The sequence below is a fragment of the Anas platyrhynchos genome, chromosome 1 (genome assembly GCF_047663525.1).
Source record: "Anas platyrhynchos isolate ZD024472 breed Pekin duck chromosome 1, IASCAAS_PekinDuck_T2T, whole genome shotgun sequence".
In the NCBI taxonomy this organism is placed as follows: domain Eukaryota; kingdom Metazoa; phylum Chordata; class Aves; order Anseriformes; family Anatidae; genus Anas; species Anas platyrhynchos.
The window spans coordinates 153,198,401-153,224,256 of record NC_092587.1 but is presented as its reverse complement, the minus strand read 5'-3'; the positions used below and the strand labels follow the sequence as shown (position 1 = coordinate 153,224,256).

Sequence of the window (25,856 nt, the reverse complement as noted above, 5' to 3'; positions counted from 1 at the left end):
GTCAGGACTGCATTTCAGGATTAATGCTTAATTCCTCCCCTCCCAATGATGTGCTGTGAAAACCCCATTGCAATGGATTCATGAGTCTCAGTGCAGTGAAAACGCACACTGCTGCCTGAAGGGCTCCTCTCCGTGGCTCATTAGGGCCACCGATGTAACCCATCTGCAGGCACACCTCCTATTTAGCTTTGATGTGGTGACTGTGGAGACTACTGCCTGTAGTACCACATCTCTCCCAATTTCGTCAACTCATTTGGCAGGAGGGAGAGCGATGGCCACCCATAAGACTGTGTCAGCAGGTGTGGCCCATCCAGAACAGAGGGACAATGCCTCCTCTGTGCAAAAACCCACACTTATTTTGGGATAAGACATGAGAGTGCAGCTCTTGTGGAAGGAAACACCTCCATGCCTGTCCCAAAGTGACGTTAATTTGGCCTCTAACATTAGGTAGATGATAGTAATCCACATCCCATTGTGAGAGCTGTCCCAGCCACAGGACCTTCAGGGCAGGAGGCCTTTTCTTGGTGCCTGTCCCCAGGAGCTCTGGCTCTGCACCCAGAGCTCTGTTTGAACACCAGGCATTTTCTGGGAAAACAGGAGATGGTTAAACAAGTTACATTTAAGAAGTTCAAATCAAAGAGCTGCACAGCATTCACAAATGTCATTTAGCTCACCTAGGAGGTGCTTCTGGGTCTTATGCCATCTTTATAGATCTGGGACTAAATTAGAAAATAAACTCTGAATTAATTTGCTTTCCCTGGCTTGGGACATACTGAATCAGCATGAAAACCTGCTTCAGAGATGCAGGGTGTGTGGTGAGAAAGATCTGTTCTCAATGCCCTTGTCTTCAATGCAGACCCCGAGACCACTTGGAGAGAGATCTGCTCTTCTGGGGAGAGCAAGAAGAGAAAGATGTGCTGATGCCACACTTTCCCCTCCTGCAGCCAGCTTCAGAGAAGCCTGCCTGCCTGCATTTCAGCAGTAGAGAGATGTGTGAGGAGAAAACACAAGCTGTTATTACCTGCAACTCTAGCGTGGCCAAAAATAATGGAGAAAGAGAGAAATGCGCCATTTGTTGTGTTTGGCTCAGCAGTCAGGAAGGGGTAAATTCACTGCTGCCCTGAAGTGAATAAACTAACTCCCTGCATTTATCCTTTCTAACCATTTGCTGTACTTAAATGGTCCCTATCACTGCTTGTAAGATAACATCCATGGGGACAATATCAGCTGTATGTGGTCTATGATAATTTACATGTTTGTAACCACATAGCCACGCTAGCTGTACTTGGTTTAAAAGTAGAGGCCACAGACTGTGTTTCTTTGGAAAAAGCTGGAACAATGCTCCCACCTTGCTCTTGTGGATGGTATAAACAGCATTTTGGTTTTCCTTTTCTTGTGCCCTGCTGCTTCTCCAGCCCAGACCTCCTTTTCCAAATCACAGGCTGGTTTCCCTCATACTTGTTTTATTTTATTTATTTATTTATTTATTTTTTCCCCAAGGTGTTCCTTTTACTAGAAATGTTTTGTCTACCCTCTAGTGGGAATTTGAATTATAGCACCAGCAGAGCATCGCTGGTGGAGGACAGGAGGCTGAAGCCCTCAATGCAGAATCAGGACTTACTGCAGTAACTGTTTTTTATGGTGCTTCCAGCACAATACGGAGCCCCATTCCTGTCCTCTCCCTTCCTCAGTGGAATTCAGGTTTACATTTTTGGAAAAAGTACAGGGGATATGCTTGCCAGGACTTTGTTCTGGTAGAGAGGGTTTTCACTGATATTTTTCAACCACGTACTTAGCTAGGATAAGTATTTTGGTATTAACCATATTGAGAGGTAATGAGAAGGGATATTTAGAAGACGTATGAAAAAGCTGCATCTTAACCCCATTTGGTCTTCTAGAACAAGGAAGGTGCCGTCGCCTGTATCTGAGGCAGAACATAGCAGACAGATGTGAATCAGGGTGTGTTTGGTAGGGTCCTGGCCCCAGCTCTGCTCAGCTCTGGGCTGTGTACCTGAACCCATGTGCTCTCCTGGCATCAGTGCATGCACTGGGTGAGCAGTGGGACCCTGCTCCTTGGGTGAAGGCAGCTCGATAGTTATGTGGCTTATTACCAACCTTTGCTCCAAGGGAAGAAAAATTTCCTGGCCTGTGGTGTGACACACACAAGTCACTGTGAAAGGGTCCCCTATACTGCTGCCAGTGTTTTACATTAACCTGCAAATTAATACCTACTTGATGCAAACCGGTGAATGGGATGAATGCAGCTCACTACTGGCTCCTGGCTGAGATCACACACACTGGTAGCCAAATACCTCTGGTGAGCTAGTTCCCCAAAATCTCCTCCGAAGGAAAACAGAAGTGAGGGAAGATCCTTTCACAGATGCAGAGTGCGGCATTGAGGGTGCACTGGGGCCTGAGTAGAGCAGATGCTAGTCTAACTCAGCTTTTATTCCTGACATGCCACAACTGAGCAATCAAGACTCCCTTAAAAACCTTACCCTAAGCCTTTAATGCACTTTGTAAAAGCTCTGGGCTGGGAACTGATCTGTTCCCTGCCTGGCTGCTAATTTGCTTTGTGACCAGAGGCGAGTTGCTTTAACTCCACTGTGCCTCGGTTTGATCACCTGTAAAATCGGGGTGAAGTATAAATATCTCAGTGCAGCTTACAAACAGACAGGTAAGTGTGAGAAAACTCCTGTGGGCAGCTGCTGCTGCCTTGTCTGTTGAGATAACTTCCTATTGCTAAAAAGCCTCATGAAGCAAAGGGAAAAGGGAACTTTCAAAAAGATGTATTGCTTTAAATTGTTGCACAGTATATTTGTATCTCTCTGTCTCCTAGGTCTTCTTTATTATTGCTGAGACCATAAACAATTGGACCAGCCTGGTTCACTCAGTGGAAAATTGCCCCTTCGGGACCATTTGGAACTGGATATAAATCCACCCATAACACTTCCCTGCTTTGTGCCAAACCACCTCTTTCTTGCCCAGCTTAGTTTACCAATATAGCCCCAGTAGAGGATGTGTGAGTGCTGTTCGTCAAGGTACCTTGGATGCCCTTTGAAGGCCCTCACGAGAAGGTGTTTTTGAGCCCTGTCAGCTGCAGGTCCCGGGTATCACTTTGCATGGTGGTGAAAAGATGTAAAAGTCTGTGAAAAGTTGGGGAAAGAGTTGAGTATATCAGGGGGTGCTCTTGTGGTAATACCCAAATTTGTCACCACAGGTCCACCTGAAAAGGAAGGGTTTTACTTGTAAAAACAGAGAGCATCACTGTTACTGAAGCTTCCAGGCAATCACCTCTCTTCTGGTTTAGATATCAGTGATACCATCCATTGTGGGAGCAGAGAAACCGAGGAGAGATCTTGGGAGATAAAATACATTTTAGTTCAAATACCTTCTAAGATTCTAGCAATGATGAACCAAACATACCCTGCATTATACTTGCCTGCAGCAACCCAGAAAAATCATGTTCCCTCTGTGTGTTTTAAAAAATCGGCATTTGAGTTTTAAATTTTATTTTGGGAAGACACTCAGCACTGTGTTTACTGACTTTCCTTCTTCTCCCTCTGGGTCCCAGAGTACAGCTCTGACTTAAAGCAGGAATGCATTTTTTCTCCTGCATTAGAAGTTGTCTCACTGGCTCTGCTCTCTACTACAGCACACAAGAGTCTTGAGCACCAAGAAAGATATTTTAGTTGAAAACACTGATCTTTTCCAGTTACCAGTCAGATAACAAGCATCGCAATATACCTTCTTTAGGGCAAACTTCTGTTCCTCCTAGACTGAATTGTGTGGCCTTTGCATCCAAGTGGCATTTGCTGACACCACCAAATGCCTCTACTTTCACAAGGAAAGAAGGAAAGATAAGGGAACAGAACAATTTTTTATTTTATTTTTTTCCCTTACATCTCTTCTCATATTCTGCTGGCAGGGAAAGGCAAATACATTTTGGGGTTGGTAGCAATTGAATACAAATTCTTGTTTGTGGTTTCAAAGTTTAGGTTCATTCAACCTGCATTGTTAGAGTACAAAACAGTGACAGAAGGAAGCAGTCATTCCAAGTTTATTCTGCCAGCTTAGCCTCATCAGCAAAATGACAACATCTGTCTGTGGTCTAAATGACTCAGTGGTGGGGCTGGCACTACCCTCCCTTCATGTGGCGGATCACTGCTGTAGAGTTAAACTCCACAGCTAACATCACAGCAGCCCAATCTCACATACCATTACACAAGGATAAAACTGCAGCCTTGTCTCACATCAACACCCAACACAGACCTTGCAATAGTCAACCATTATCAAGTCATGGTAGCTTTTTGCTCTACTAACTGTTAACCAGGTTATTGATTCTGATAACATATATGGTATTCTCTACTCTCTTTTTAGGCATTCAGTCAGACACAGAGCACTGGAGTTGCTTGAAAAGCACCTAGAACAAGACACAGACGTGTTTTGCAAGTTATTGTTTTGTTTCTTTGTTACGTGAAATGTTGCAGTCAGTATTTTTTCCTATCTTGGAGGTCTGAGTATGAGCTGAGTTTGAGTTTTGCTTCCACTTCTTACAGGAACACAAGATGTGGGCAGAAAAGGTAAAAAATGCTGTTTGCCTTTCCTGGCAATTAATGGTAGAAAATTACTCTGCTGCAGTCTCTGACACTAAGTGAGTCACTGTGAAGAATAAGGTTTGACATGTCTACAAAAGCAGTCAGCAATGCCATAACTTCTTCGTTAGCATCATCAGAACTGACATCTCTTTGAGAGGTGTGAACCTAGTTTACCTTGCAAAGTTTCTTTTTTGGACTCTGCAGTCCCTGGCAGAGGGTAGCTGGCTGGCATGTACTTGAGCTGACACGACTGTCTTTGCAGACAAACATGCTAGAGATTTCTAACAGAGACCTGGTTACTGGAGCATAACTACGCTGTGAATTAGCCTGCGATAGCATATTAATTTATGTGGCTTTGTTGTCACACTGCATACAGAGTTTGGAAAGTGTCTCCTGTTTACTGCAATTGAAGCACTTATCCTTGTTTCAGCAGTAAACCTACAGCTACTAAAATTAGAAGCTATCGAGATCTCATCCTCCACAGTAAGCAAAATGAATGAGTCACATGAGATAATGATCTCTCAGTCCCACAGAGCACCTGAGCAGACCTTGAATTCATTAAAAATGCCTGCACTAAGGTTGAGCTTTTGTCCTTTTTTAAATTCAGCCAAGGTAATGGAGCCAAGCTGCTCTTCTAGTGGATATTATTGCCCCACCGATGAACCATGGCTCCCAGGAGCATTCCCTAATCTGCTTCAGCACTTTAAAATCATCTAGTTTAGCCCCAATTGAATGAAGAGAGGCAGTAGGTGAGACAGGCAGAAGGCAACCAACCTACAGCAATGTTAGGGAAAGAGATGAGGAGGAGATGGAAAAGCAGCCCCTCTCCAAGCCACTGAAACTGGGGGACTGTCACTCTTGTTGCTGGCAGAGATGAAAAAGCTTGAACACTTCCATTCCACACTTTTTACCTTTAGCCACCCTGTTTTATGTTGTATGTGTAGTTTTATTCAAAAGTTTCTGTCTGTGTGTGATAAGCTCAGCGTGGGCTTGAGAAGAAGAGCTTCTGAGAAGAAGAATTAAAAATACAATGATGGTCCTTGCTCAGGACCATCAAAAAAAAAAAAAAAAAAAAAAAAAAAAAAAAAAAAAGATAATTTTAACCCATTCAGAGGCTTTAGATGTGCATGTATAAGTAGTAGACACATCTTGTGCTTTCACTTATATGAAAGAGAAGAGAATTTATGCAGTGTGTTTGTACTTTTTGTCCATGTCAGATCGGTAGGATGCTACGAATCTATATCAAAAAAAAGACTTCTCTCATGTGAATCATCATATTTGTGTAAACTGTGGTTTTGAATCAGACATGCATGTGTGAAACCAGGTAGGTTGACCATGAATGATCACCACCTAGTGGCAACCTGAAAACATGTCAAAACAGAAAACATGTCAAAAGGTCTGTTTCACTGTTTGTACGTGATGGTCGTGTCTTTACCAAATCAAGTGTTTTTTTAAATATCCACAAGGCATGCAAAAACATTACAGTATCATTTTTTTGACCTACTTACATGTGGTACCCACACACCGCTGCCTGCGGGGAATGGTGCTAACCCATGGTGGGTACCAGGCTTTGCTAGGGAGTGTGGTGGCTGCTGCTGGCCAGTCACATGCCCCAGGCTCTCCCATGCCATAGCAGGGTGGTGGGACAACCTTCAGTGCCAGGGATGTCCCCTGGCATGACTTCTTTCGCTAGCACTGATTCTACCAGTAACATATGCCTAATTGCAGAGCTTAGAGGCCAAAAGGGACATCCGGAGGTCGGGTGATCTTGTGTTCCTCTTGCTAAATGCCTCAATAGCCTGAACCTTCAGACACCTGGCAGCATAGGCTCCTTTTGTCCTTTCCAGTTCTTCATCAACTTGCCCCAAGAGAAAGCCCTTCCTGATATTCCCCCCTTGGGGTGTTTTCAGACCATTTGGTTTTCCATCCAGTTCCTTTCCTCTTTGGTCATTCCTCTGGGTGCCCTTACCATGCTCTGCTCGGCTGGTCTTCCCTGAAGGGCAGCCTCCAAGGCCAGACACAGTGCTACAGCTGAGAGGTTAACAACGCAGTGCTCCAGCTGAGAGGTTAACAACGCTGAGGAGGGCGTAAGGGCTGCTTCACACATCTTGCACATTATATTCTTATTTATGCATCCCAGCATGGCATCTGCCTCTTCTGGAACAGAAAAACAGCAACACTGTCAGCCCACTGAAACTGTCAGCTCCTGAGATTCTCTGCAACAGTTGGACTTTCTCTACCAAACCATTACCTAAATAGTTTTTACTCCTTTAGTGTTTGTACAATTCATTATTTCTACTTAAATGCAGTACATTGCACCTGTCACTGCCTCGTAGCATCCTGTGCTTTTCCAGACCATAGTTGCAATTTGTCAACATAATTTTTTCCTCTCAGCTTCATGTCTTCTGCAAATATGATAAACAGACCTTATTTCATCATCCAACTCACTAATGAAAACACTAAATATCCCTAAACCTAGGACAGACTGGTCAAATCCCCACTGAGTGGCTCCCTCTACTTTGATAGTAAACCACTCTGATTACAGCTCTGTAACCAGCAAAAGTAGTCACTAATATCCTCTAGACTGTTTTCCTTAGCTTACACAGAGGAGTATCACCTCAGACAATGTCAAAACTCTTTCTGGAGTCAAGATTTATGATACATGTTTCTTTTCCTAATGTGTTGTAGTAGGAAATCAGATTAATATGGTTTTGTACATACCTGGTAGACTCATACTGGCTGGTAGTCAAATGTACTCATCTTCTGTAGGCTTATCATCTGATTGTTTGTTCTAGTATTTTTCTGAGGTGGATATTAACATGACCGAGTTTTTTGTTTGTTTGTTTGTTTTGTTTTGTTTTTAATTCCTTGTTCCTCCATTTTCTCCATATATGTGTCTCCTTGTATATCTTTTCTTACATTGACCATGTTTCCTCCTTTGGTACTTCTCTCTCATCTTTCCCTGGGCCAACTGAGATTTTGTGATTCAGTTCTTTAGTGACCTGTGCTGAAGTTCATAAGGTTCATCTAATTTGAAAACATATGATTATCTAGCTGGTTTCTAACTATGTAATTCAGTGGTTTCAGCAACCGTGACAATTTGCTGCATCTCACTCCAGCTCTAATAAACAAAGCAAACACTACATCAGTGATGGCACTGACATCAATGGAAGTTGTTCTCTTGCCCAAACTAAGCTCCTTGTATTTCTGTAACCAGCCACAGAGCCTGAAGCAAGAGAATCCTGCATTTCCCAAATAACTTTAGAAACAGTCCTATGGGGTAACTTAAAATTCTACCTTTGAGGAGGCTTAAGATTTTTCTTTTCACTCCCTTTTCTCTGGTTGCTAAGAGAGGTAAGTATCAACCTGCTCCTGAGACAGCTTTTTCTGGCAAGCACTCTATTGGAGATGGAGTGAAAAAACAGCTGCAATTCTCACTGCCTTATCAGCACACCTGCCTATGCAGGGCTTTGCAGCACCGAAGCAATCCCAAGTTTCCTGGAATTCTCACCAAGGGACCCTTTCATAACCTTAAGTTGATTTCCGACTTGTTGGTGTAATTGTTGCTGCCAGGTCGCTGGATGTATTTTCTCCACTTGCACCTTGAAAGAGAGAGGATGGCCTGCTGGAAGGCACCTCCGATCACGACGTAAAGGAGAAGGTTACCACACGTGTTGAGAGCAGCCAGTGGCCGGGAGATGATATAGGCGGCATGGATTTGCTTCTCCACGTGGCAGTTGGCCGTACAAAACCGCAGTTCAAGCCGAGCTATCCGAAAAACATGGAAGGGGAGGAAGCACACATAGAAGACCACCAAGAGGACAATGGCGAGCCGGCGAGCCTTCTGTTTGTAGCCAGCCCGTGCCTGGAGCCCGGTGGCCAAGGTGCAAATAATGAATGCATAGCACAGAGTCACCGTCAGCAGGGGCAAGAAGAAGGCTAGGCTGGTCAGCAGCCAGTTATACCACCGGATTGTGCCCAGGTTTTCAGAGCTGGTAAGGTCAAGGCATAAGGACCTGTTTTCCTCCTCTTTTGAGGAGATCAAGAAGTTGACGGGGATGACAGCTGCCAGTGAGATCATCCAAATGGCTGCACAGGCCACCGCTGTCCAACGCTTCCTTTGGACGTGGAAGAACTTCATCGGGTGGACAATCACCATGTAGCGGAAGATGCTGAAGCACGTGAGGAAGAGGATGCTGCTGTACAGGTTGAAGTGGAAGCCGAAGCGGATGAACTTGCACATGAACTCACCAAAGATCCAGTGCTCCCCACTGGCATAGTAGTGTATGAGGAAGGGGAGGCTGGTTAGGTACAGCAGGTCTGTGAGTGCCAGGTTCATCATGATGATGGTGCTGCTCTTCCAAGGCCTCATCTTGAAGCTGTAAACACAGATGGCGATGACATTTCCTGGAAAGCCCACCAGGAAGATGATGCTGTACATAATGGGGAGGTACAAAGTCTTCAGAGTAGCTTCCACGTCAGTGCAGTTGGGAAAATCACCTGTAGTGGGCTGCCAGGAGGTGGGGCTGGCTAAGTTTTCACCAGTTGTGTTCATGTTTTTTCCTTAATGCTTAAAGAAGAGAGAAATGGTTAGTGTTCACTGATGGGTAAGACCCTGTACTAGCCCATTAAAACCAACAAATAGCCAGGTCTTTCCTTTCAAGTTGCCATCACTGCCACTCTTTAAGTGCCTTTATTGAGTATGAAATGGTCTTGCTTCTTTGGTGAGAAATAATCCTGATATATAGACCTTTTATTCATAGCTATTTAGAGACAGATACAATTTTTATTTTAAAATATGTATTCTCAAGGGAGGCTCTGCACAAGCACAATATAGCTAAAATGTGAAGGACTCCCAGCAGCACACTAAGTGGTGTGTGTTCCCCAGTACACTGGGTTCACTTTCTGTTCTCATTTGGGGTCAAGTGCAGCAGAAGGAAAGACTGCTTGTGGTGTGCCATTGACCAGAAGCATAGAGAGGAATGTCCAGAATGTTACTGCTCCGTAAAAGCTATTCACATCCTTGCTAATTAACTGGAAAGCAGAGCAAATATTGAAATGTTTGCATATTCTTTTTGACTGTGTAGTTACGTAATGTTTTTCTTTCCACTTCTTGAAAATAACTGATACAGAAATATTTTTTTTTTTTAATTCATTAACAAGTTTAATATCTCAAAGAAATTGCAATATTTTTAGGCTTTCCATTAGCTGCTATGTCTATTCCTAAATATATATATATATATATATAAATGGTGTGTTTCTTAGACAGTAGTCTTAGTATTTTTCTGAAACATCAGAATAAACACATCCAACCTAGCAAAGCAGCCATTTTGAAGATACATTCTGGGACTTGAGCAGGATTCAAGGGATGTAAAGATAGTCCACTACATAGTACCTCTCCAGTAGAAAATACAGGGCTACTGAAGCACCTAGGAAATAACTACTAATATTGTGCCCAGTAAATGTACTTGTGTGAACGCCTGTTTTCTTGTAAAGATGTTTAGATGGGAGAAAATTGAATAAATCTCTACTGTAATTATTTCCTGATGTAGGCAACCTCTTACGGGATGGTGCCCATCCTAAAATCACTCTGGCCTTTGACTATTAAAAGGGATCCTACTTAATCATCACTTCCATTACTTATTCCACCCTGAATTTTATGTATGTGACTTCTACCCTCATTCATTTGTGAGATCTCACAGAGACAGATTGCAGGATTTTAATTCAAATTTGTGTGGAACATTTGGTTCAAATGCATTTAAAATTCTTTAAAAACTGAAGCTGGAGCTTGAAGAGATGCATGCCAAACATTGGCATTTGTTTGTAAAGAACAAAGCAGCTTCAAACCTCCTCTCATGGCGGGGGATAGTGCAGGGGAAGGTTTGGGTAAATTCATGGCTCAAATTCAGGTTTGAAGCAATTTCCACACTAGTGCTTTCCAGGCTGGCATTCCAGCCCCATCCAGCCATGTGAGAAGAACAAGTGAGCAAAGCCAGTGCTGTCTGTGAGCCCCTGTTACACCCTGAGTAGAGAGATGCACTCTGTGTAGGGGAAGGAGAGGGTGATGTACAAAAGAAAGCCAATTTGAAGAAATGCAGTGACACCATTGTCCCCCAAACCAGCCTGAAGCTGGTATGGCTAATGTTTAACCAGATTAGCAGTAAAGGCCCCATCCTGCAGCAGCAGGCTGTGGCGTGCTGTCTCCCCAGGAAGCATGAGCCCTGTACACCCTGCGGTGTTTACAGTGCACAGCTATTAACCGAGCTGAAGAGCATGGCTGGGTGCTGCTCCCTGCAACATTATGCTTTCTTTGTGGATTTGTAGGATTAACATTTTGTCAGCAGCTTTTTTTTTTCCTGCCTAGCAGTGCGCTGCTGCTGCAAACGCATAGGGCAAATACCTACAACCATCAAAGGGCACAATTACAGCACTCAGCCACTGCAGTCCCTAATGACCACCTCCCCAGCAGTTTTCAGAGCCATCCCTTTTGCTATGGGTGAGGTATCTGACAGGGAAAGGTTTGCGTCACAGGTCAGGCCACCCCCAGGCTGGTTAAGGACACCCAGGGTGGGGACAAGTATTACAAGAAAAGCACTGCAGGAGATCATTTCCGAACCGTGCTGAGATTACACCCAACACAACAGGTTGCCAGTGACCGGTGAGAGGAGACAGCGAGTCTTTGCTGTTGGCCTTATTATTTTGCTGTCTGAATTACAAATAGAATTTAGACAAAACTTAAATCTAATTAAGCAGCAGTTTGTGCTGTGGCAGATTTTATCACACTAAGTAATTGGCTGTAATGGGACTTCTGCAGCCTAAGCTGAGGGCAAATGATATATGCTGTAGACACATAATGAACTTTAAATAAATTATCCAAGAGCAGAACTCAAAATAAAAGGGAACTAGATTATTGAAATAGAAACTCTCTCTCAGTCTTAACAGTGGAGCCACTGCTCCGTTACGTGGTACTCTTTACTGTAACCAATTGATTGGAGTCACTTTAAAAAATGTTGTGATTGCATGTCTTTAATTGCAGTCACGTATAAGGGAAACTTGTCTGCTCCTGCATTGTGATAATTTAATTAGAGCCTGCTGGAAATAAAAGCCAAATGGCTGCAGCCATGGCAAAGTAACCTAATGCCTGTAATTGGACTATATTTCACACAGATGTGTTGCTGAATAAATTAAATGGGATTTGGCTCACGCTGTTTGACTCTTCCACTGGCTGGGATCTGAAAGTCACAAATTACATATTTAAGGATGAAGATGTGAGTCCTCCTTCCCTTGGTCTGTATAACTCAGTGAGGTACCTCCATATGGAAAGAGTATGTGGATTTCACTTGAGCTTTGGAGGCATTCTAGATAAGTTTAATTTGTTCTATGCTTTCATCACCCTCTAACCCTTTGCTTGTCTCCCTCTGCTCTGCCCTCTGTCCAAGTTCATGCTTTTAAATCAAAATACATGTTTTACCTGTAAATCCTCGGCACGACCTCTTCTTTTCTTCATAGCTGGGTCCTTAAATATCCTACTCCAGCTGGCAGAGTATGCTTGTAACTGCATCGGTCTGGTGCAGTGGGGCTGTCTGCAAATCCCCCTGGCTAAGGGGTGGGTTGTGGAAAAGCTCTGCCTCTGTTCCCAGTCTCTGCCAGGTGAAGGCAGCATGGGCAGTTCTGACCCCTCATGCCTGTGTGCAAGCTGGCTGCCACGTCCCCATGTCTGCTGTCCTCTGCTGCCTGCACAGAATGCAGGGACCTGCCCTGAGCCTATGAGCACATCAGTCAGGACTGCCTGTAACCTGTCTGGTGTGGCTGGAGCGGTTTGTTTTGGGTGCTTCCAGACCTCTTGGAGGAAGGCAGCCTGGGTGGAGAAAAGGAACAGTGCTGCAGAGCCCACATGAAGGAGTATCTGCTCCCCTGGTCCCAGAATAGGTGGGATATATGGGGAGAGGAGGGAGAGCAGGAGTTTGAGCTGGCAGGAGACACCCAGAAGAGATCTTGGTGGATGCTGAAAGCAGGACCAAGCCCTGGCCTTCCAAAAAGGGTGAAGCTGCTCTTGTTCCCCAGCCTGGGAGCTCAGTGGGATTAGTTGCCTCTCCTGCAGGGAGGGACCTGAGAGAAGAGCAGGGATTGTGCAAGCTGGGCACAAGCAGGATCTTGCAGCTGGGAGAGGTGTCCAAGACCACATGTAGTTGCTCCAGGTATGCTTGTGGGGGCAACCCAGCTGGAGGAGGGCTGTGCTGGGGAAAAGGATTGCAGGACCAGCAGACAGCTGTCCTGCCAGAACCATGCCACAGGGGTAATAGACATTTCTGCTGGCAGGACTTGTCCAGGGCGTTATCAGAGGAATAAAGAAGCCTAGGAAGGAAGTCAAAGTCTCATTGTTTGCAAAAATATCCAGCCTGCTGTGAGGTCTGGAGCATGTTAAAGGTCCCAACTATCCAGGCAATAAAGCAGAAGAAAGATGTGTACTTCCCTTAACGTAGTGGCCGACCCTCAAGAAGGGGTTATCAGAAATCTCTTCTCCCTTTTGAGAAGCAGGAAGGGCACAACCTCTAGGGCACCCTAGGACAAGTGTTTTACTTCTTGTACGTTGAACTGAAAGGAGCATGGGCTTGCCCAGAAGTGCCAGGGTAATTACAGTGTAGGAGGAGATAAAGATTTTATGGGATGACTTATCTTTCTGGTGTGGTGCTACCTGAGACTATGACATTTCCTGCAGGGTCAGTACTTACACATTTTGCTTGATCTCTTTCCCCTTACTTTAAGATTGCTTTTGTTTCTTGGAATAACTGCGCTCCATCAAATGTCATCTTGTTTAAAGCAGTGATCATTGCTCTAGTTTCATATTTCTCTCTTTCTTTTTCCCTTTCCCTGAAGGGGAGGAAAAAAAACTTTCAAAAGTCTAAGCATTCCAGATTTGATTTTGAATTAAATATTTGCAAACTTATGTGAACAGGTAGGAAAGTTATTATCTTGAGAGGGAAATGTTTAGATGAGGCTGAAAAGATCTTGAATGTTTTCCAACATTGAGCTTAATTTCAGATCTGGAAGCATTGCTCATTTGAAGCTATTATTTACTTTCTCATGGTGATAAGAGATGTGAACTGGGAAGCACGAGCAATTACATACTGCATAATGTAATGGTGAATCAGGGCTGAAATTACTTAGCAAATACTACATTTTGAATGGTTGCATAATTGTCCTGTTTCTTTACCTTTATACAATGCTTTCAGTATATGATACCTTCACATGAATGACTTTCAGCTTACTGGTCATACATAACTCCATTATTCTTTCTAGTGTAAGTCTGGCCACATCAGTCCTGAATGTGAATGTTAATTTTGGATTCCTAAATACAAACGTTCAGAAATAAACTGTCAGTTGTCAATATATCCCTGAGTTCCTATGAACCAGCATTGTTCTTCTATTATAGAAAGAGTTGAAACCACTTTTTACTATGTAACTAGCTGATCCATGATAGTAATTTCATTACTATATATCATGGAAACTATTTTGTAAAATGCAAATATGCACTTTGCAAAGGGGACTCAGGGAGACACCAGGGGCATGCAGTTCAATGTTCTCAGGACTGTTCTCTGTATCCCTACACATACAGATAAAGGACTTTCTATGCTTTATTAAGATTATATATATATATATATATATAAATTTATATAATAGATAAAGGATGCCAAGTTCATTGCTCAGTATTTTTATTTTTTCATTAATTGATTGATATTTTGATTTTTGATATTTTGTCTCTTCTTGTATGGTATATTTGAGTAAGAGTGGGAATTGCTGTAGCATTATGATTCAAGCTATATTCAACTGGATCACTTCTTGAATACTGTATTTCAAGCTTAGTGTTTGTACTTCAGGGAGATTTTGAAAACTTGTGAGGAGCTGGAAAAGAGCTTTGGGAATGAGTGGGAGATGTGGCATATCTAGAGAGACTTTTGAGGCTTTAGGGATTTGCTCTGGTAGGTTTATACAAAAGCAGTTTTAAACAGGAATGGATGACAGCCATGCTCACATCCATGGGAAGAGACTCCTGGCATGGGTGTAGTTAGAGCAGTGCCAATACAGGCTGACAGCAAAGCACAAGTATTTCTTGGTGAGGGTGGCTAGCTGCTAAAACAAATCCTCTTAGTAATATGGTCGATTCTTCAACTATTGGAATTTTTAAATCAACATCAAGAGTTTTGTGCATAAATATTGGTACAGTTGCAGAGCAGGGTGACATGATACCATCATGTAAATTCATGGGAGAGTTTCACAGGTTTCCGAGGATAGAAGAAACTCTAGAAAACACAATCTGAGTCTTATATATACCCATTGCCATCAGTTTTTGCTTAGAATTTCCAGTAACTTCTGTTTGGCAGCGTGGGTGTTTGCTTGTTTCTTTTTTGTTGATTTTTTGTTTGTTTTTAATAAAAGGCAATCTTGATTTGGAGAGAGAAGGAAAATCCTCTTATTCTTTTGATAGATTGTTCTAATGGTGAATCATGCCCACAGTTGAAATCAAGTGCTTAGATTTTTATATGACTCTCTCTAGCTTCTGCTTTCAGACTTTTACCTTCATGCCTATATCTGCTATAAGTAGGCCATTTAGCAACGGCTGTATTGTTTTTTGTTGAAGGATATAAACATTGTAACCCAATCACCTTTCATATATCTTCCTTATTAGGCAGCTTTAGATCATCCCACCATACACCTGAGCTTCTCTAGCCTATTCTTTTTCCTTCCTATCAGCTTTGTTAGGTAGAGCATGAGGCCCTCTAACCTTCATCCCATATTTCTGCATCTTGGGCACTGTGGTTGGAGCCATGTCTCTTCCTGTGATACCAGACTTCCAGAAATCCCAGGCATCCCTGGTGTGCAAGCACAAGTCAGCTCTGCCTTGGGATACTGTCAGCCACACCATAGGATACTGCAGAGAGGTGTCAGAGGTGGCCTCTTTTACTCTCTTGACCCCACAAGCCCTAGTGTGCTCCTGCAGCAGTCAGGAAATCCTCCCTGTGTTTGGGGGCTCTCTGTCCCTTCATCCACTGAATTCATATTTCTTATTTCTATGACTAGAGTGCCAAGTGGTGACTGTGGGCATCCTGCCAGAGGGAGGGAGAAAAGGAGAGATGGCTATTGTATGCCTGTCCTCTCAAAAATCCCAGAAATTGAGAAAATCTTTGTCTTCCTGCCATGGCAGGAAGACCAGAATGTAAATAGCTGTCCTCTGTTAGGAAACCACTGCCAAGGGTGAGAAAGGCAGAGGGAAGACAGATCACAATGAACGGAGTCAAGGGATCAAAAAAATTATTCTGCCGCTGCATCAGCAACAGTGAGGAATGAATTATTCTGCCCACTTTTATCTCACAGAACAGTGAAATCATGTAGCATTGCAACCTCTGTCATGCAGTGCCAGTGAGGAAAGCCCCCATAACACAGGCCTTGTCAAAGCATCTCTCCTGCTTTTCAGGTATGTACGCTGAGCTACATTGCCTTCATCTTGTGTCCAAAACATGCCATGGTGAAATTGCTTAAGGTGATCCTGTCATCATCCGTCGCCTCCTGCTCCCATAAAATATCAGGGATCACCTGCTGTCTCTTCCAGGAAAATCTAATTGTTTCTCTGTGAAAAGTTTTTTTTTGTTGTTGTTTTGTTTAATAATTTAGTTAGCTTGGATCCTTTGCTCAAATTTAGATTTTCTTTAGCATATATTTATACATGAAATCCACATGATCCAACGTGCAATTTCCCTATATACAGTTATTAATTATTTTTGTCCTGTTACAAGAATTTTGAATTCCTTTGAAATAGCCATGATTATTTATTTATTTTTGGGGGGAGAGGAGGTGTGGAAGAGTGGCAAGGGAGTTCCTTTTACCTGAAGGCTTCACAGATGTTATTTATCTATCTTGCAATATTTCATGTTGACTGAGAGGGAAATTTTCAGAAGTGTTCTGGGCATTAATAAAGGTTGGATATTAATTGCCATTGATTCTTCTAATAAATCTCTCCTCCTGACTTCACTGGCTGCATGCATCCTTCCTCCTGTGTTGGCCCCCTCTGTCTCTTTTTCCAACAAAGAATTTTCATACTTTCATTGGAGATATTTTAAAGGCCTTCCACTAAAATGTGTTCATTGATTTTGTTATCAAGGTGATTTAAAAACACGCCCAACGCACTTGTAAATTTTTGTTCACATCCACAGCTTTTCCCTTGGGCAAAACTTTCCTTTTCCTTTGGCTCTGCATAAAATTGCCAGATTGCAGCTCTCTTGTAAAAGCTCTGCTGCAAGCTGCTCTGTGGCAATTTTTGCCACTCCAGCACCTACACCACCCATTCTTCTGACCATACATCCCCCTTTTGTCCACTGTATGCTTCCTTCCTGCACTCAGTGGAGCACCAGACTGCCAAAACTTGATGCCAGTGCCTCTGTTTTTTCTCTTGGTATGACATGTTTCTCCCCATGGGAGAAGTGGTGTGCCTGCAGGACATAGCAGGGCAGATAGATGCATGCTGGATGGATCCACACCCTTCCTGGGCATGGCAGCCTTGTAAGCCAGACATGTGTACTCCAAAGATGTACACCCCTTCTCGACCTATTTTCCCATGTGTTTTAAAGCTGTTTACTGGAGTGAAAATAAATAATGCCAGAAATACCTGTGGAAGCTTGCATGACAAGATGAGTAATTGGTACATTAGTCTTTGGTGTGCTTTATTTGTAGCACTTTTTCTTTATTTAAGATCGGTGGGATTGTAGTGCTATGGCAAATTAGGCCACTACTGCAGAACATATTTCAGGGATGGGTTACCTCATATATCCCACTTGGGCACTGACTGTGTCTTAACTAAAAGTTCATGCTTCTGAGTTTAATTCTCTTCTTTCATTTCAATTTTCAAGGGTTTATTTTTTTCAACCTCTCCTATGACATTGAGGAATTCCCTCTCCTTCATTGTTTGTGCTACACCCTGCTGAGGATTTCTCTTATCTTTCAGGGTGGGTGTTACTGGCAGATCATTCTGCAGCTCACTGTGAAGTTATTTCCTCATTCCCCTTCCCTTTATTGGGTTGTGGTGTCAGTTGCCTACTCGCACAGTTCTCGATAGGGAAGCACCCTATTGCTTTTCTTCAGCTGCAGAGGTCCTGTTTAGGCAAAACAAGACCAGGGCAAGAAGGAGAGCGTGGCGGCAAGCAGAGGGGCAGGGAACTGAGGCATGGAGCTGGCTGGGAAGTGAGGAAGATGAGGCTCAGGAAGCTCAAGAAGGCAAGTATTGCTATGGATCACATTTGCCCTTATGTCCTCTGGCAGGAGGACAGGAATGAAACTCTTGCATATGATGCACTTGTCCAACACAGAAGCCAGTTACCCAAACACCGAGCATACTCAGTGAAGAGCAAATGATGGTAAAGGTCTAGGTGTGGTGGTCACCTCTTGTCAAGCATTTCTCAATCCTAAACAGTGCCTGAGTCAGTGTGCTGGCATCTGCAGATTGCGTGCTTGGCTGGCCCACGGGCACGCTGCTGGTGTTCACAAAGAGCTGTGTTTTCCCTTATTCCCTCTGTTGCTGACTTCTTGCAGTTCAAAACCAAAAATGTCATCCAGTCAAACTCTGTGGGAAGAAGAATTTGCAGAGCACAGTAAGGGAATATAATGAGAAACCTTTTCTCCTTAAAGATAGGCACTGGGGAGGCTGCCCTGCAAGGATGTGCAGGTGCCATCCTTGGAGGTTTTCAAGTCACAGCTGGACACAGCTCTGAGCAACCTGGCCAGAAATCAGTGCTGACACTTCTCTGGACAGGGAATTGTACTAGAGACCTTCTGAAGTCCCTTTCAACCTGATGGGTCCTAGAATTTTACAATCCTATGAAGACTGCAAGCTGTAAAAGACAAGGGTAAGATCAAAGATCCAAAATTTCAAGAGCAACCAGTTTCTTCTTGTTGCAAGGAAGACAAATCACAATACGACAAAACTACACTAGACCTTAGCCAACCCTTTCCCACAGCTAGGGAGCCCTGTTTACCAACCAGTCTCAACTGTACGCTCTTTATTTCCCAGGAGTCATCAAGACTGCAGAGATGAAGTTCTGTGAAATTGCTTAATTCTTTAGTTTTATTAGTCCTCAAGGTAGTGCAGACCTTTATAGTCCTCTTTATTTACTTAGGATTTAGACATGTATGGCTGCGTACATACATGCATATTTGGATACCCCTAGTATTCACTCAGCCTGGATTTAAACAGAAATTTGTCTCACAAAATTATTAAATTGTCTGTGTGGTTTGAAACATTTTTCTAATGTTTCGTTTAATTTCTGATAAACTTTTATCAATTGTCTGTTCACCAAGAATGCTTTCTTGGAGGCCTGCATTTTCGTATTGCGTTGTGGCACAAGGCTAGGAGCACACAAATGTCCTGGTGGGGGAGCTTTGAGACCTGTGTTAACAGATTAGGTCATAGGTGTTCAGTATCAAAAAGCCTTGCTGTGCAAATTGTGTTTTTGACTTGAGCTTGATTTGTCAGCCCAGCTTCCCATCCTCTGTGGACTTCTCAAAATGAAGGAGGCCTGGTCTGGCTGGTTGTATCTGCAGCCCCAGAGAGCTTCTGCCTTCTTGCTTTGTTGATTTTGATTTGCTAGAAGTGTTCTTTATACATAAATGTCCTAACTTTGGTACTAACAGCTCCAGATGTCATTTCCATTCAACAATCTGAAGTGTGGATGATTTACTGACATTTACTAAAATACTGACTCTCTCTCGTTGTAATTGGCAATGAGGGCTGAAGACCTGAGAGCAGAAATGTGCAGAGCCTACCTGCACTCATATCCTTAAAAACCAGGAGGGGGTCAGTGGGACAACTGTACATCAGCTCTGCTCTTCGTGATGAACAGCAGATGTCACTCTTGCCTAACATATAGAGATCTGTTTCTCTGCTGGAAGACAGAATCCTTTATGAAAGTGTGTATGGGGAGGGGAAAAAAAAGTGCCTGCTGGTCATAATTGTTACTGGGTGAAAACTTTTACTTTTGGGTAAGAAGATATCTACATGGGAAACCCTATGGTTTTCTGTTGTGCCCACACCTTGTTCTGAATCTCTAAAGAAAGGTATATTCCTGTGAGTTTTTTTTGTTGTTACACTTTTTTATTATTTTCCTTGAGCACACTCAAGGAAATGTGTGTTTGGGGACTGCTGAGTTGTGCAGAACCACTTGTCTCCTCAAAGACTTGCCATCTTGATCCAGAAGCCAGTGAGAACTTTATAAATTTGGGTACTGCAGGGCTGGAGGAGAAATTCTTTGCCATCCATGTTATACGCATAAAGCAAACCAAAACTGCCCTGCTACCTTTGATAGGGTAATGTCTTGCAGTGAAAGGTTGCCATCCTGGGCTATGAGGGCAAATTCCACACTCCCCTCTGCTCGGGAGCTCTCAAGACTCACCTGGCAGCTGTGCAACTACTCCTTGCACTTATGTCCCAAGCACCAATGTCTGTAGCTTTTTAAAAGCTACAGAGGAATTCATATTACAATTGTGTGCGTTGCTATGCCTGACTTATTTTTGAATAACTTGTTCAGAGTCCCCTTTAGTATATTGGGAGACTGGACCTGTGCCCAGACAGGAGTAAAATGCCTGTAAAGTCGTAAACTATGTGAGCACATGTGTTATTTTGTCCTTTTTTTTTTTTTTTTTTTTTTTTTTTTCCCCCTTAGTTAGTACAAACCAAGTTTCCTGAACAAAAATACCAGATGCTCTCACAGGGCTGACAGCTCTTGGTGTATCTCATAGAAAAGACCACTTTTTTAGAGATGCGTGGAAGTTGCAGTAATGGCTGACATCTCTTGGAATTTGGGCTAGTGGTCTCCTACAAAAAGCATGCTCTCCTAAATAGTGACCATTTTAAAGACTTTTCACATAACATAAGGGTTTTTCCTGGAAAAACAAACAAAAAAACCTCACTGTTTTGATATACCGGCTATGTACATTCTTCCAGTTGTGTCTGGGTCCCTAGAAGCTCAGTTGCACTGTACAGTTCCAGAAGGTGTTTACAGAAAGAGAAACCATTTCTTTATTATTATTATTAATGTCTGCTGAGGATATGCAATCTCAAGAATGAGGCAGAATGGGGGAGTTACACAACTGGGACATCACTTGAGAGAGATACTGAAGGCAAAACATTTCACTGTTGCACATCTGGCATGCACTCCTTTCTCTCTGAATCCCACCCTGTACCCACTCTGAGGTCTCTCTTGATTTCAGTCAAGCGTTAAATGCTTGTTTTTAAAAGGATCTTTGAAAATATAAGATTAATCACATTGGCGGCATTATTAATAATCCTAGTGAAGAGGATGTAAGGATGTATGTCAGTTTGGCAGTTCTGTAATTTCTCCAGAGGAATTCAGTGCACAGCTTCTTTCATAACAGCAAGTCGCATCCACCCCAGAGGTTCTGCAAGAAGACAGTAGTGCATCAGGAGAAAATAAATTGCTGGCAAGTGTACAAGTCTAATTAAACCAAGAGGCTCGAGTAACACCAAGGGAAACCTCATGGATCTATTCACTTATGTTATTTAGGAATTTTATTTGGCTGAAAAGTATTATGTGAAAATAAGAAGCTGTCACAGGTGACACATTGTAAACAACAGTCTACAGTGCACTGTAGGGCGTTATTTAAGAACCAGCAAGATGACAGATTAACCCTATGTGATTATCTGAGGCACCCACTTCTTTGCTGCCCCGGGTGCTATGGTCACAAAAGTCTCACCATCCCTTCCTAGAAGGGAGGCTACTGATGGCCAGCACAAGGTCAGGTTGGTTGCTCGGTCTCTTCTCCCAAGCAAGAAGTGATAGAACAAGAGGAAACAGCCTCAAATTGTGCTGGGGAGGTTTAGGTTGGATATTAGGGAAAATTTCTTCACTGTGTTGTGAGGTATTGGAACAGGCTGCCCAGGGAAGTAGTTGAGTCACCATCTCTTGAGGTCTTCAAAAAATGTGTAGACGTAGAGCTTAGTGACATGGCTTAATGGTGTGCTTGGCATTTCTAGGTTAAAGGTTGGTCTTTGTAGGCATTAGATCAAACATCTAATTATAAAACATCATCCAAGGCTTTTCCTTTATATTTCTTATTTTGTGAAGTATTTTACATTACACTGTGTAATGCCTCTGTAAACACCACCCAGTAACAGTACACACATATATCATGCCAGAGGGTAATATTGCTGATGAATTCATGCTCCCTTTTAGGATGTTAATACAGAGCATAAAGCAGCTCCTCAGCAATGAAGACTATTGCAAATTCCTTGCCCTTGCCATCTCCCATTTACAATGACTTTCCACTCCGCAGCAGTTCACAGTGAGAACATCTGTCCTTACTTTCAGGATGCTCCAGTGAAGCTCATCCTCAACTGCTGAATGGCTGAGATGCTAAGGTAAAGATCATGACCTTTCCTGAGAGGAGATGGGACACTGCAGGCCCTCCATCACCCCTGGAAAAGATCCTACCATCAACCTGCTGAAGACCTGGTTCTGGTATCACCAGCTCCATCCCAGAACGGGTACTTCTTGTCTTCACTTTGCTTTCAGCACTGAACACAGAAATTAGATCAAAGATCAAACATCATCACCCCGCCCCCCCCCAAAAAAAAGAAGAAGCCAAACAAAAAATCCACCATTAATAAAATATATTAACATACAAATAAAATATTTAATATATAATGTAATGAAATATTATATAAAATAATGATGTGGTTAAAATTAATATATAGTATAATTAATATATAAGATACATTAATAAAATATATTTTAAAAACTTTCTAACAAGATCAGTCCCTTGAACAGAAAAAAAAGTAAATGTTATAATATAGCACCAAAATGCCCCACCAAAAGCTGTCCTGCTCTTCCTAGCTTTTACCCAATGGCTGTTGCAGCGGAGTTGCACATTCCAAGAAAGAGTTATATTCATTTTCACCAGCTATCTGAACAATATTTGAAACCACACTGCTGAGGGCAGACGCTAATCTGCAGAACATAGGATTTTCTAAGGTTGGCTGTTTGTCAGTCTCTCCCATGGCACAGCTCCATGTTGTTAAAAAAAAGTCTTTGGGAAACCAAGCAAGAATGATTGCAGCTGCTCGCTTGGGAGGTCTGGCTGCTCACCTGGGAACAGGGGTAATCGAGTCTTTTCCTTGCTCCACTGGATGCCCAATTACTCGAGGTCAAGGACCATCAGCAAAGGGTTTGAGAGCATTTCCCTTGCTCAGTTCTCTGTACCTAATTACAAGGATGGCAAAGAATGCTCCAGAGCATTCAGGATATTCAGGTTTAAAACCCAGAAGTTAAACTCTGCTTCCCCACTCCCCAAGGGAGAGCCAGCAAGCCAGGGGCTGGTGGAAAATTATCTCCAGGTTTTATGAACACAGCCCCCCATTCCACCCCTGGTCCTGATGCAGACAGAAGAACAGGGCAAAACTGGTATGAGTTTTGGGGAAAACAAACCCACTATTTTTGTTAACTGTTTTCTCAGAAAATATTACCCAAATCTAGAAATAATAATTCACATTGTATCATCATTCCTCGCAAAGACCTCAGAGAGAAAGCTTCCCAAACAGTAAATACGGACATGAAAATCATTGCTGAAAAGAGCCTTCCCCCCCTCTCATTGCAGCTGTCTGTGCTCCCACAGATATGAATGCGGATGCTTAACCTTATGTTTGTAATCAGTCTTGCCCTACCTGCTGTCATCTACACCAGTCTGCTCTGCACCTTGCTGGGAGAGTGACAGCTGAAGGAGAAGTAAGCTATACTGTTAGCTACATGCCTGTGCACTTCTGCCCTTTACGGCTAGACTGTACAAAGCAATACATATTTATGTATTGTAGCAAAAAATTACACAATTTTTGAAAACATCATAACTATGAAGTAAGACAATATGCATTAGAATGCCAAAAGCCCCTCTCTTTGGCTACAGACTGGTCAAATTTCTGTATCTTTCCCCTATCACTTTACATAAATGATAGTTTAGATAAAATCAACAAGGTGTGTATATATGTATATACGTGTAAGTACACAAAAATGTCTATGACAGAAAGGTATTTTGTCCTGTATTCCCCCTGCACAACTACAGATGGCAAGCTCTTGAGTTATTTGCTTTCTTTTAAGGAGTAGATGATCTTTTAATGCTGAAATTGATTTTTTTTTTTTTTAAACAGTGCTTTCAAATCACTGATGAAATTGTTGACCAGCTTTATGCATTTCAGTGGCAATCAATGTTCCTGACATTAAGGTTTAATTTCTTATACTGTCTGAGCTTTAGGTATCATGTCTTACAATAATTGTCAGTGGATTTCTTAAACTTTAATATTTTCAAGGTAAAAACAGTGTTTACCAAAAAGATATCATCAGATTATAACTGAAAAGATTGGTTTTAATCACTAGCCTTGTTCACCGAGCTCTGGCTTACACATAAAGCACTGAAAACTTTTTCAGGAGGGTGCTTTGGTGGAAAACTATCCTGGTACAGCCTAGATTTCTTTACTCCTGTTAAAAGTACATACAAAAAAAAAAGTAACTGGGAGCTGTTACTATTATACAAATAATTTATCTGTTAAAAACGTAGCCAAATATATCGAGGCAAAAATTCATAAGGTAGAGCTAATGATGTGCTAAAGATTCCCTGAAGTGAGGTAAGCACTGAAATTACTGTTAAGACTGGGAGAAATGCAAAATAGAAATCTGCCCCTCCACCATCCCCTCCCCCCCCCCCCCAAAAAAAAAAAAAAAAGAAAAAAGAAAAACTAACAAAAAAAACATTTATTGGCTGAGGAAAAGCTTGTTGTATCAGATGATATGTCTAGCATGTGATTAAAAACTGCATCACAGCAAAAGCCAAATAGCTGCCAAGGGCACTCATTTGCTTCCCCCTGAAGTCACGAGCAAGTGACTTGGCAGAAGCTAAAATGCAGGGCGTATACTGCGTAGTGCATGGGATATTATGGGATATTCTGACCTTCATACTCCAGCTTGTCAGTAGGCACCGTGGAGGACTGGGTAGCTGAGGCCAGCTCAGTACCAGAAGTATTTGCAAGTGTCACATCGCTGTGGGGCACAGTATTTTTAATTATAATCTTTTTTTTATTACTACTTCCAGATGTAAGCATAGCACAAAAAGACCAAGGTGCTGCCGGTGTCCCTTACTTTGTATGGAAAACTGGGATAATGTACACCACTGTAGTCTAAATCTAATTTTGGAAATCTCCAGGGGTCCACCATATCCCTGGGCAATTTCAGTGCTTAACCACCTTTATGGAGGAGATTTTTTTCCTTACAGCCACTGGTGGCTGTGTCACTTCTTGTCCTTGCTGGGCACCTGGGAGAAGGGTTGGATTTCCTCCCTTGCTCTCCTGCCAAACTCTGCCTTCCCTCTGGGCAGTACAGCCCAATCCATCCTCACCCTACAGTCATCCTTCCTGTGAGTCCAGCTTGTTATTTCTGGTGGGGAAGCCCATACACATCATCCCCTGTCCTGTGGAGAGGAAGTGTCTGGGGTCCCCAGGGAGGCTGTCACCACAGGGGAGGAAAGCAATGTCTCCTTTCCCCACTTTTAAAAACTTACTGCTCTGGCAACCTGCTGAGCATTTTTGTGTCGTTTTGTTTGCATTTATGGTTTAAATATGAAAAGCTTCATTATGATGCCATTCATTATCTCAGTCTAATAAACTTCATAGTCTTCCACCTTGACATTTATTTGCTGTTAATGCATGGGCTTTAATCGTTGTACTTTATTTGGCCCAGGTGAAGGTTACTTGCCTATAAGCAAGAAGCAGACATAAGCTGTCATTTTGATAGTTGCATGAGCTGGAGCCGAATTGCTTTACAACTCTGTGTTGCTTAATTGCAAACAAAAATGGCACTGCTATGCATTATTTCCATGTTCTGTGCACAGTGCTCAGCTTGTACACTATTTAGATCATGAAAAAAAGTCCACTTGTGCAGTCGCTTTCTACCTCTTGCTAATGGAGAAAATGGAGAAAAAATAAAAATAAAACATACACAAATCCCCATAATAGCAATAAAAGAAGTATAAAAATAAAGATGACAGTTTAATGGAGATTTGTTTGAACAGCATGTTTTTCTTTTAACTAGTTATAGTGGTGCATTACTAATGGTTTTCAACAGCCTGAAATGGAACTGCTAAAAACATCATGAGGTTTGCAAACATCTTATGTTTTGGGCCACTGGTTAGGCACACAAATGGTCCTACTGAGCT

At 42.6% G+C, this 25,856-nt stretch overlaps 1 protein-coding gene and 1 long non-coding RNA gene across 2 annotated transcripts; one reads left to right on the top strand and one right to left on the bottom strand.

The window, feature by feature from the left end:
* Nucleotides 1-4,042: 4,042 nt before the first annotated feature.
* Nucleotides 4,043-12,787, bottom strand: LOC101801945 (2-oxoglutarate receptor 1). Its single transcript, XM_013108875.5, has 3 exons — nucleotides 12,070-12,787; nucleotides 7,320-9,168; nucleotides 4,043-6,755 (listed from the first exon to the last, which is right to left on the bottom strand). Exon 2 carries the CDS (start codon nucleotides 9,151-9,153, stop codon nucleotides 8,122-8,124), a length of 1,032 nt encoding a protein of 343 aa, XP_012964329.2. The 5' UTR covers nucleotides 9,154-9,168; nucleotides 12,070-12,787; the 3' UTR covers nucleotides 4,043-6,755; nucleotides 7,320-8,121.
* Nucleotides 11,752-18,757, top strand: LOC119715667 (uncharacterized). The gene is made up of 4 exons (XR_005262955.2): nucleotides 11,752-11,866; nucleotides 15,972-16,071; nucleotides 17,501-17,596; nucleotides 17,733-18,757. It is a non-coding gene; the product is annotated as an uncharacterized lncRNA (long non-coding RNA).
* The last annotated feature ends 7,099 nt before the right edge of the window (nucleotides 18,758-25,856 follow it).